The sequence below is a fragment of the Dreissena polymorpha genome, chromosome 13, assembly GCF_020536995.1.
Source record: "Dreissena polymorpha isolate Duluth1 chromosome 13, UMN_Dpol_1.0, whole genome shotgun sequence".
Lineage (NCBI taxonomy): Eukaryota > Metazoa > Mollusca > Bivalvia > Myida > Dreissenidae > Dreissena > Dreissena polymorpha.
This window is the reverse complement of record NC_068367.1, coordinates 71,435,293-71,448,261: the sequence shown is the minus strand read 5'-3', so window position 1 is coordinate 71,448,261 and position 12,969 is coordinate 71,435,293. Positions and strand designations below refer to the sequence as shown.

General features: G+C 34.1%; 1 protein-coding gene and 2 long non-coding RNA genes across 3 annotated transcripts in view; all 3 read right to left on the bottom strand.

Annotated features, from left to right (window-relative positions):
* Window positions 1-220: 220 nt before the first annotated feature.
* Window positions 221-2,286, bottom strand: LOC127856043 (uncharacterized). The gene is made up of 3 exons (XR_008037827.1): window positions 2,167-2,286; window positions 1,770-1,901; window positions 221-1,134 (listed from the first exon to the last, which is right to left on the bottom strand). It is a non-coding gene; the product is annotated as an uncharacterized LOC127856043 (long non-coding RNA).
* Window positions 2,287-4,454: 2,168 nt separating this feature from the next.
* On the bottom strand, window positions 4,455-5,823 carry LOC127854800 (uncharacterized). Its single transcript, XR_008037109.1, has 4 exons — window positions 5,690-5,823; window positions 5,265-5,346; window positions 5,002-5,145; window positions 4,455-4,602 (listed from the first exon to the last, which is right to left on the bottom strand). It is a non-coding gene; the product is annotated as an uncharacterized LOC127854800 (long non-coding RNA).
* Window positions 5,824-6,250: 427 nt separating this feature from the next.
* Window positions 6,251-12,969, bottom strand: part of LOC127854760 (uncharacterized) — an 11,562-nt gene continuing 4,843 nt past the window's right edge. Inside the window, exons 4-10 of the mRNA XM_052389815.1 lie at window positions 12,710-12,939; window positions 12,071-12,285; window positions 11,065-11,168; window positions 9,940-10,013; window positions 7,946-8,113; window positions 6,694-6,908; window positions 6,251-6,375 (exon numbers count right to left, since the gene is read on the bottom strand). Of these exons, the coding sequence (XP_052245775.1) occupies window positions 6,251-6,375; window positions 6,694-6,908; window positions 7,946-8,113; window positions 9,940-10,013; window positions 11,065-11,168; window positions 12,071-12,285; window positions 12,710-12,939 (1,131 nt within the window). The remainder of the gene's footprint in view (window positions 6,376-6,693; window positions 6,909-7,945; window positions 8,114-9,939; window positions 10,014-11,064; window positions 11,169-12,070; window positions 12,286-12,709; window positions 12,940-12,969) is intronic.

Genomic DNA, 12,969 nt, shown 5'->3' with positions numbered 1-12,969 from the left:
AAGAGATTTCCAACAAAATCAGATTAGTTGAGCTTTCCGCAATAATTGATTGTGAGAGATATACTAAATCAAACCTTTAAAACCAAAAAAAAGTACCCACATTTGCTTAGTCTGAAAACACTCGCTAATGTCGGAAAAAAATAAAACAGTTTTTGAAAGTACGAAAATTCACGCGCTGGTTATATTTTTTAATAGTACTGCCTGTAGCAGCAATACTGGTTGAGCAACGCGCAAGACGACTTTATACCGTACTTGTTTGCTAAAAGGGGCCATAATCACGTTTGCGTAAAAAAGTATCCTTTGCGCATATACATATACGCAAGTTAACATACAGTTAATTGTTCATTACACAGTTCTTCCCTCTAGAAGCAATTCTTTTTAATAATTCGAACATTTCCGATGCGAAAGATTACGTGCTGGATAATATGTTGTTGAAGAAGTGTCCTCTAGCAGACATACATGTAAAGCTACGCGACATAAGTAAACACATGTGATTTTGTTTGCCAAAATGAGACCATAACTAATGTTGCGTCGATAATAATCGAACCGAATGATCGAAGGTTGCATGTTCACAGGGTGGTTGATATGTTTGCAATGTGTCTCCCCTTAAGTATCAATATTTGTTTTATTACGCAGGACACAACACACTATGACGGATGGAAGGACGGGCGGATGGACGAACAGACGGATGTGCATACAATGACAAATCAGTATGCCCCCCTTCACCTCAAAAGATTAGGGCCATATACAGAAATACCACACGGAGTCAACTGCTAGTCAACAGCCGTCAAAAAATGATTATAACAAACACACATGTTATATTCAACAAACATTTTCGGGATCAAAAACATTCTGCTATTAAATGTTTACGACTAGCTTAATGGTGTGTAACACCATGAATAAATTTGATACATTATGATCTATGCTTTTCAAACAAAGCGTGTGCAAAATAGGTACACAACATTATGATAAATAACAGTACATGTACTCGTCGAGTAAATGAAGTCAGTCCAAGGGCCCATTTCACTGCTGTGTTACTTCCTGAACGCCAGTCGTCTGTACAAGACTCATGTGGACCAAGGTGAAGCGATTGGGCAAATCAAGAAATGTAATGTCCAAACGGTTGTCTTGAAACTACAAAAGACAAAAAGTGGTTCAACTATAAATTGTGGTCATTAAACATTATCAAAAGTAATAAAAGTATAAATTGCAACGAATCTATATTCATTACGTTTGTTATTCGACATCGAATTATTATAGAAAAATAATAGCTCAATTCGAACAATGTATCTACACAAGTTCGCAGCTTTTGAATAAAAACTTTGTGTTTCTATTCTGTGCCGATCTTTCTTATAACTATATTCGAACAAGGTATTCAATGACGTCTTTGATCGTAACAATCAACACATTTAAAGCTTGGAGGCAGGGCCTAAATAACGTCTTATGTGTTAAAACCATAAAATAACCTTATTTAGTTTTCCCAATGATCAGATTGCGATGAATGTTGACGAAAAAATAATCAATACATCTGGTTACTGTCACAATACGCTTTTTTGTATAATGAATCGTTGCGCGTTTATAAATAAAGTGATCTATAACTGTAATGCTAAATCTACCATTAATTGCTATTTTTAACTGTACACGAATCCATTATGTATGCAGTAAAATAAATTTTTATTAATTCTTTGGGAAACACTTATTCATTTATGTACGTGCATTGTGAATGTTGTTGACTTGTGAACTGATTTATAAACACGAAGCAAATTTACCCGGGTTTCCTGTGTGTGATGAATAATCATATCCAGGGCGTGTAAGTATTCTTTTAAATATCCGCTAGTTTTATCCAGCTTCTCCACCATTGCTCTATATCTCACTAGATCTGACTTCGTCAAATGTTTGTCCTAAAACCCAGTATGAACTTTATAGTACGTGAATTTCAATTATCATAATGAATCATATAAAATTTTAACACCTTGAATATCTCTCATATGAAAAACAAACTACTACTAGTAAAACTATCCAATTTAAAATATTTTTTTTAGTAAGTTGTGGTTTTTGACTGTTTAAGGAGATGTATTACCAACAATGGAAATGGTATAGATCTATTTCATGTCTATACATTTGATACAATAAAAATTACGATATTATAAAGATTAGAGTTGTTACCGTCAGGCTGCATTTGTAAAGCGCTGTTTGATGCAGAGTCCTTATTTCTAGGACGTCCTTTAAGCATCGACCTACGGGTTTCCCCACGTTTATGTTGTACAATAGGCGGGCAGTGCATCTTCAAATCCGCTTTGAGGTCCATGCTAACATCAACTTGTTACGAGCGTTTCAATTTCTTGAATATGTTTGGTTCTCGGTTCAGTATATATTTCGATGCTGATTATGTCAGCAAACTTAGACTTCAGATACTGGCTGCTTTGATCTATGCCAAGCACGTGCCCTGGAAAAACAAAAAAGTCACACACAATTTATTCACTTGCAATACTTGTGTTATTTACATCTATATATATTGGGTATTTATATAGTTAATAATATGTACGGTTAGTAATAACATCCAGATTTTCTAAAACTTTGAGCTGATAAAAGACATATTACACATAAACTTAAAATATCATCTTCAGTTAACATTTACCTGCTATATCTTGTAACCATTCTTTGATTTTTTCTATCATTAGTAGTATCGCGTTTTAAAAAAATAAATAAATACTTTTTATAGATTTTCTACATGGGTTAGTATTTAAAGATTTTTTTAATTAATCCGACACTCGAGGCAACCCGGAAATTTTCATAAGTATATGACTTATGACATTCGTATTTTTAATAATATACTTCAAATGTAAAATTTGATGAAATTTCGTTTGCAGACATAGGACTTTACTACGTGGCCTTTCAATAGATTCGAAAAAGGCCCATTTAGCAATTTCCTATATCTAAATACTATTTCGTCAAATTTGCGAAATGCAAACAGTAGCGGTGTATCTAACTATTTAAAATATTACGTCCTTTAACGTGTTATTCATGTTTGGTAATAACCTTTGGAGCATCAAAGGCAAACCAAAAACCAAATCATCTCCTATAATTCAGGCACGTATTGAAGATATACTTTATAAAAAGACACATTTACAAAGAACATACTCACGCATAACTTCATCAGCTAGTATCAGTTTGAGTTCGTTCAATTCTCTGAAATCTCTCGGGATGCACAGTTTTTTTCTAGTAACTTATCATGCCACTCTAATTTGAATGTAAATTTTACTTCAAAGTTATAATTATACGCTAAGATAGTGTCACACAAACTTATGTCCTGTGTATTAGATGAGGCTTAAGCATATGTAAATAACCTCTTTGATCATGCTCGTTTTAGATTATTCCACAAATCATCCAGAGTGATAAAATCTCCATGAAGATGTTTGCTGCATTCACAATCTTTATAAATGCATATACCACCGTTAGCAGTTGCCGTAAAGGCTTGAAGAACAAGCTGCAAAAAACGGACTTCCCTTGTTTTGGAAAGCATTTACCCTTTCCGTCCGCGCCGTTGGATTGAATTGAATAAGCTTTAGAGGACTTTCTAATTTCAATTGTTCAGGGAAACAACAGTCAAAAAAGGCAATCACTTTGTTGAACTGCGGCTTGTCTCTTTTCCATGTGTTCAATTTGTCATTAACCGTGCTAGCGGAAAGTATTCATTAGGGCCAATGTGTAGACTGTTGTCATCTTCCTGTCCTAAGTCATCGTGTGGCCCTTTGTGCCCTGAGTACACAAACAGCAATGTTGTTATATCCATCGCTCGAAGCTTCTCAAAAGCGATATCTATCTGCCCAGTGGCGCATGTTCCATTTTCTGTATCAGGAACAACAGTGATGATATTGTATGGCCTGCAAAAATCCAAAGGAATACATAGGATCTAACAGCAAAGCTGTGGAACCAATTCGAACTGGAAATGATATATGTACAAATACATCGTTAATTAATCAATTACAAATGAACAAGTACTTATGTGTGTAATACATTATCAGCAATAAAATATTTACAACACGGCGCTTATTAATGTTTTTGCAAGTTAAGTCATTAAATCATCGTACTAGTAGCATTATACATGTCCTGACAGTGGATATACGAAATTCGCATACAATAATATTTTCGATTTTTCATACCAAATATTTATGTTTTAATGGGATGAAATCGAAATGGAAGCTGATTTTTCCTTTTTAGTATCAATTAGTAAATAAATGCATCACGTTTTGTTTGATGGCTTGTAAATAATAAAGTAATAGCACGTGTTTGAAAATATAAATATATTAAGCTCTTGCAAGAACACAATGAGTGAAAAAAGTATTAAGAACATGTTAAGCACTAGATGCATGTTTGGGAGTTAGGTGTTTGTTCTTCCTTCGAATATCATTTCTACAATGCATATCAACCACGCAATTAATAAGAAATAAACGGTGATATATAAATTTAACAGAAACCTGATACTCATTGCTGGAAGAACCGTCGAGGTAATTACTTCTTTAAATCGATTGATGTCTTCAATAAACAATCTTCCATTTCTTGTATCAAAGCCAGCTAGAAGCAAGGCTCCCCATTTTGCATCTAAGAAAAACTAATCGCGTTAAACAAAAACGAAAGACCAATGTGTATTTTTAATAAGTTCAGTTATAAGAGATATGCGATTAAACTGATAAGTTTGGCGAACATATTAATATACTGATACGTATTCGCAAGAAAAAGATGTGTTAACAAATAATTACATTCTATCTAAATTTGAAGCCGATTAAGCATACTGATTCATCGCAAAAATGTTTACATTTGCGTTCAAAAAGTGAAAAACAAAGACTGTGAACATACGATCTATATATAGCCGAAACATTAACACACACGTATCGTTATCTTCCATACCGAAATAAGAAACTCCCGAAATAAAAATGTGACAATATGAGCGAAATAAAACATACATGTATTGTTTTGAATGGAAACATAGGAAAATCATACTTATAACCGGTTCAATGGTTTGCCCACACGTGTGACACTTGACTGGGTTGATGTAAGAGTTCCTCATACAGGAGCAGCAGGTGCGGATCTTACGTGCGCAACTTGCCTGAGACTCGCGTGTTAAATCATGTCCATCAAAACTAACTGTAATAAAATCATTAGCTATTCTATCTTAAAGTAAAGTTATGCCAAAACGGAAAACGTTCTCATTTTTAAAAACAAAACAATTTAAAACTAAACAGCTGTATTTAAATCGAACGTACCTTTTAAGTGTTTATTCACCAAGCATATTTCACAGCGATCGCCATCTGTTGCGTCCCAAAGAGATTTGTTTCTAAGCATGGCCTTAAAAATACATCCACTGATTATTGTGGTTACCGAAGAAGAAATTTACATGTATTAGTTTAATTTATTTATAGGTGTTATAAATTTCGTAGATGAAAAACAACAACATCAAACTAATCAATTCCACCGACTGCAAAAAGACAGATTTACTCAAAATAATTGGAAAAACTGACAAACCAATAAACATCCATAAAAATCATACATACAACCAGACATAAGTACATATGTTTTGTAGTAGGGACTACGGAACAGGAATTTGAAACAACGAGTGTTCATTATTGAGCTTTGAATGCACAGTATGATGCTAATATTAGAACATCCGCAAGTTTGTTAAAACACGCACCTTGAATTTAGATGTGATGCTCTTTAAATCAATTGTTTCAAGATCTTCGTTTACGCTTTTCGTGCAAAGGACAGATATTTCAGCAATTTCATCAACGGCCTCGTCAATATCGATATTATTCCAAACACTTTCCTACAAAAAACGACCCGCCAGCAATAACCAACCATTAACGCATATACAACTAAACGACATTTGAAAATCATAAGAATTTACACGAATGCTTATTTAAGAATTTTTTTATGCGGCTGCATTGTTTATATATATGCAACAATAGCCATGTGTGCATGTTTTGAACAATAACTAAATATTAAAAACGTATATATTAAACAACATGTAGCGTAAAATATTCACATAGAACTAAACACATAATACAATAAATTATAAGAACAACTCTTATTTAAGAGATTTACACTTTCCAAATAGTGTTTATATTCCAGTCGAAAATGTATTGACGTATTTTAGAAATAGTTATTAAAATAATTTAAAACTAATACAAGTACCCAAGTTTTTCAGTAAATTCATTTCAAAATTATGAAAAGCCGAGTACAAGTCCCTTTTAGTTTATGAAGTCGTACACAATTTACCTGTTTTTTTCTTTCTTAATATTAAACTCTTGTGCCAATTTCGAAAGTCAACCCCCTCTTCCTTTTCAGATGGTTCAAGACCTGTCAACAACTCGCGCAAAACTGAAGGTAATCATATTAACATCCATTTATTATATCATATAAATTGATCCTCGCAATTTAGCATTTAGCATTATTAAATACTTATACTTATTACGAACATTGAATGATGACTGTGGGTGACAATTTATTAACAAAGTGATGTATTTAAAAACATTGTTTCTCCTTTATTTACGTTATCCCTTCATGTATAAATACGAGCATTCTTTCAAAGGCAATAACAGTCGATCAAGTCGACTTAATAACTATATTTTTATACAAAATTTATTTAAGATTTAAGTTATTATGCATGTTTATGCTTAAATCATTAATGCTACTTACCTACTCCGAAGTTGTGAAAGTCATGTTGTTTTGTTAGTAAATTATGTCTAACAGTCGGAAAGTACCCAGGTGTTCCAACAGGTAAGGCTGTCAACAACAACTTTTCATCGCCTTCTTTCAACTCTCGTGCCAGGCCAAAATCAATCAATCTAGCGTTGAATTTGGCATCCAAAACAACGTTCTTTGATTTAATATCCATGTGTAATATTGTTCCCCTGCATAAATTAATGAACATATTTGTTTTTTGCCATAATTCACAAGCAAAAGGAGCAAAAGACACTCATAAGTCTGTGCGTGTTTAAATTTTCAAATAACATTGACACTGTAGTCAACAAGTTATTGACCCCACATAACTGAGTATTCAATATGTCATGATTTCTTTGTCATTGATCCCTAATGAACTAGTTACAAACTCAAAAACAATGCGATGGTGTTATGTCCTTATAATAATCAATAAATGTGCATTCTTGAGTGTCTTACGCTTACCCTTAGCCACTTAAAAAAGTGACACAGTGTTCGATCCACATGACATAGTTGCAAAATCTTAGAAGATATCATTGGGAAAGATGTTCCGATTACGCTTAATAAAGTTTGGGGAATATATGTGACCTATGTGACCTCTATAAGGTCAGCCTTTTTATAGTTATAAACCGGATAAATTGGATTGACCGTTCCAAAGCGTTTGATGGTATTTACTGTGTTCTGTCGTACAGGCATTTTGGTCACTTGCTTTTAAGCATGTGTAATCGCAGCACATGATTGTATCAAGTGCCATGATGAGTAAGCGAATTATATACCCTCTAGGTTGGTCATGAACGTGTGCGCTAAGTTCAACCTAGTTCATGATTCCACATGAACGAATTCGAAGATATGATTGCGGCAAATTGTTTGACCAACCAACCTATTCAGTTTTAGCTGTTGCTGTGGCTTATTGAGTCTTAACAAGCTTCTTTTTCTATTTATCGGTTTGACCATGTTTTTTTAAAGAATGAGTCTTGGTTTTTCGCTCTGCTTAGAGATCACTTGGAAAATCGACTCCCCAATTGTTATGCACATTGAGAAAGAAATTTGACCTGCAAATTGTAAATGAACGAGGTACATGTTAACGATGCATGGGCCACGATGTCGAGTGACAAAGACAACATTCAAAAGCTTACTATAAGCACGTTGTGCTTAGGTGAGCTTATACAAAAAGGTAAATTTATGCCATGCGTCATGTAAATATAAAGGATAAAAACTAAAAATGACCAACCTGAATTTATTGCCGGTGTGCATAAAGTCTATTCCACAAGCAATCTGGTACATGATCTTTATCCGGATTTCCCAATTTAGTTTAACAGCAGACGAATATAGTCTGTCATGTGCGATAGCTTCGAACAGATCTCCATTCTCAAGATAAGGCGAAATAAAGTAGTATTTCCTGAAACGCATTTAATTACAATATTAATTATATTGAAAACAAGACGAGTGCACTCACGACACGGATGCTCCCACCACATTCAATATTTCTGTTAACACTCTGTTTTTGTTTCAAAAAAGTTGTTTATGGCCTTTTTATATATATGCTTGACGTTGACAGTGGAGGTAATGAGACGCGGGGAAGGGGGGTACACACTACAATCCGTCATCTCAGTGTCGTAATATGCGGCCTGTTATGATAGCATGATGAATGGCAAAGTGAAAGCCAGGCTAAGATGTTTAAGGCCGAGTTCGATCTTTAATCAATGAGTTTTACCTTGAACTCTGAAGTAGAGAGACAGACAGGTATTCCACAAAATAGCACGCTGAATGACAAAGTTACAATCCTACCAAGCTGTTCTATGGCCAAGTTTGACAAGAGAGAAGTGTGACCATGACGTTAGAGGAAAGGAATAAAGTGTTACATGCGACTAGTGGTCTTATGGGTGATTGCATGTGCCAAGTTATATAATTCATCAATATTTAGCAAATGCATGGCTGAGAAAGAATTTGTTGAGCTGTTATATGGCCAATTTACATTTGAACACTACGTATGAACTTGACCTTTTAGCAAAGAAAATGCTCGAGTTCACCCAAAATTTCGTCTTCAAATGGTTGAAATTAGTGACAAATTATTTTACAGTCCATCAATATACGGCACAATTATAACTAAGGGAGGACGTTTTGCACAAACATGGACATAGAGACAGTCAAAATGTGCCACTGCCATATGCCACATTCTTCGAAGTGAGGCATAACAAACTGAATGACATATGCACACCTTTTTTTACATCAATGATTATGCAATAGTTTGCTCAAATATATTAATTGTAAGACGTGGTTTGGAATTGTACAAGTGTATTGTGAGGAATTTATTTAAAGTTTGACGAACACAATCAGTTGTTTTTTAAAGTAAAGAAGGCTATGCCTCTTTGTAATACAATGACTTAGACCCAGATCTGTGTATGAAATGATGCCTCTCAAACGTTAACGAGAGCAAACGGAGAAAGACAATAGTAACAAGGCAGCGACAGTGATGTAAATATATGAACAATAAAAGCTACAAAAATATTATCAGGAGAATAATTCGTATTAACATCCGCAAGTCTAAAAGTTTATGGCTATCTATATAACCTAAAGAGTGTGCAAAACCATAATGTATGCCTCTATAAATAAATGCGTGTATTGTTGTACTCCCACCCCGCGTCCATGTTTCACTGCCTTCTTAATGTTAAGGTTGTGTTTTTCGTATTTAAACATGTATCGTTGATAAACACAAATACATAGTTGTACATATTTTGCTATATTAAGTGTTGGTTTCACTGTCCGTCATCTGACCTTTTACTTACTATTACATAATACGTCGCGCATTATATTCCCTTTTTACCCGCATATTAATTTGATTATACCGTATTCGTATTTTATATAATATCTATATATTATAGTTCTTTAGTAGGAAGACAGGGTAGACAGGGACAAATATAGAGACGGATATAAGAATATATCAAGGATAAATCTGATCTGCATATCAAATTTTATGGTAGTATTTTACGCACTTTTTCATAAATACATAATGATTTTTTTCTACTGATTTTTATAGTAAAATGACAGATGAGGTATGGTGGACAATAAAAGAATACAGCGTTGTACCTCAAGCGCGCAACGCTCCAGATGACGTCATAAATTTGAATATACATATACGATACAGCTTATGTTCACTATATAAAAAGTACTCATTGTTTAAAGATGAAAGGTGAAATGTGATTGATAACTAGTTAAGGAACTTGCTCATTATGATGATCGTCATGATATGCCAGAAGAGGAACAATAGCAAAATGCATCAGCCGTGCTGCAATCTTTTCCTGCAAAAAAGAAAATGACATTTACATCACAATATTCAATAAGCCTATATACATGTTATAGAGACAATTCTTCAGTAGAGAAAAAAACCCATATGCAATATACATAAGTTTGCACTTATAAAATATCAAGCGAGAATAATCTTTAAAACTTCAGAAAAAGCGAAACCGACATTTACTAGTGCATGAGATCATTTAAATTCAGTCTAAAAGTGTTTTAAATGTTTACATGATTTATGGTATGTATTCATTGTCTTTGATTTAAAGGGATCTTTTCACGCTTTGGTAAATTGACAAAATTGAAAAAAGTTGTTTCAGATTCGCACATTTTCGTTTTAGTTATGATATTTGTGAGGAAACAGTAATACTGAACATTTACCATGGTCTAATATAGCCATTATATGCATCTTTTGACGATTTTAAAACCTAAAAATTATAAAGCGTTGCAACGCGAAACGATTGAATAATTTGGAGAGTTCTGTTTTTGTCGTTAAATTTTGTGAAACTACGAAGATTGCTTATATAAGGTATAAAATACGTCAAGTATGTGTACTCGGCGGAATAGCTCAGTAGGCTTAAGCGTTTTTACTTCAGGACTCTGGCAGGACTCCAGGGGTCACTGGTTCGAAACCTGCTCCGGGCAATGTTCTTTTCCTTTTTTAAATTTTATTCTTGATTTTTTACTGGAGCTTTTACGATCCAATGTTTACATTTATCAATATAAAGCATTTAATGAATAAGTTAAAAAATGCCAAAATCTGTGAAAAGGCCCCTTTAATATCATCGGAATTTAGTTCTTTATAAAGAGTATATATGTGAGATGCACGATATGCAACCGGTGCTCTATATTAGGGTGCACAGACTTTTGAAGAAAACTTTCTTGTACTGTTAAAACATATTATGAGTCTTGGAAGTGACAAAATATACGAAAATAAAAATTTCACTTTTCATTTAATTAAAATCACAATATGTGATCGATATGAACAAAAGAATAATATAGGCGGCGCAACTTCAAGAAGAACTGTATGATTAGATAATGAGGAAAGCAACTTACATTTGTTACAGATCCTAATTTTTGTGACAAATTCCCATCTTTCTGTTTCGCATTTATTTCTTTGAGGACGACTCTCAAATTGAATCCGGGAACTTGATCTTTAGCTTTAAAATAAAAAAAAGTGTTTAGGTAATAACAAAGACGTTACTTGGCGTAAGTCCGTTGGGCACGGATAACCCCATATTCTACCTTTGTCTTAAAAATCCACTAATGTTGAAGAAAGTTCGTAAAATTGCATAATCGCAGCAGCAATACGTTTTGAAATACACGTGTCACAAGCTAAAAGTAGAGTTCGTCACAATAGTGATGTAGAATACCAACTAACGCCCCATGTTGTAGTATATGACAAGAGTTTTACCCAATGGCCGTGGCCATTTTTACCACAGGGGCACAGTATATGGAGGATCACTTCAAATTGTTTTATGCCAAATACTAACCAGCGGTTTTTAAAGAAGATAAATGTTTTTTATTTATACGTAAGCTGATACAATTCCCCATGCACAACCTGGTATCATAAGAAATATGCCGCAATAGTCAATTTTTCACGTTGATAAGAGAAGGAAAACGCCTTCGACTAAGTTTGTAAAAACAGACATACAGACCGACGGACTGTGGGACACACAGACGGACAGGACATACAGACGTTAACATGTCCGTGGTGATTCCAGTTTTACCCCGTTTTACTTCGTTCGCAAGTTCACATGCATGTTAATAAAGTGTGTCATATGACTTGTAGTCATGCTTTCTGAGTTTCGCACGACACACACATCAAACGGACGGACGGAAAGACGGACAAAATGGTGGACAGAAGAACATCTATACCCCCCTGACAGTAAGAGTCATGATACACTCAGTCATAATTCCAAAAAGGTTTAAAAATGGATAAGAATAGATATATCTAAACCATATCATATGCACATGAAGTTAACAATTAACTTGATAAAAGTCACTTCTAATTCGTGCATGGGCACTGCAAACTTGCGCAGTTAAAAAACATAATACATACATATGTAGACAGTGCCGAATCCGCCCCGATGTCCTTGTTCACTGACACCCGGACTCTTCAACTCTTCCACCATCTCCTTGGTCAGCTCAATAAGTCTCCCGTTATGGAGGTCTTTGGTTATGGTTTGGACAAATTCTTGGTCACGACGTATACCATACAAAGCACTTCTTTGCAACGCTGGTTCAGGTGGTATTGTTTGATCGTCAGTTTCCATCCTGAGTTATAATCAGACATTTTAAACAACATCATTGTAAACTATATAGTTTACTTATATATATTGAATTAAGTGTTGTTTGTACTCTTAAACAAAACAACATACGCAACGCAAGCACAACTATGTATGCATTACAGTTTCATTATTGTGTTAGATTATTAAACAAAAAGTTCGTTTTTAACGGAATATACAAAATGATACGAACATAATGTACAATTGTAAAAAAAAAACTCGTACTTACATACCAAAAGCAGTACTGAGACACACATTTGAATAGCAAATAAAAAGCATACACAAGCAGCATTTATTTATTTTGTTTCTTAAATAGTAATGCTCTTTAATTAAATCTGCGATGTTATGTGTTCTTTGATTTTTGTAACGCATACACAATTAAACCAATCAATTCAACGCCTTTTCGTACAAACCTTTCATACAATGTGAACTCATTATTTCGTCTACTTGATCTTTCATTCTGTAGCTCAGTATATCTTGTCATCTCAGATATTATTTCAACTTCTTTTAACTCGAGCTCTATTACTAATTGTTCATGATTTGTTGCTCGAAGACATTTCTTGAACTCGAAGTACGCTACGTTGCCACCTTGACTAATTTTATTCACAAGGAGGCGACATTTCATCGGCAGTGTGATCAAATTCTGAAAATTATTACACATGTTTTCACACCC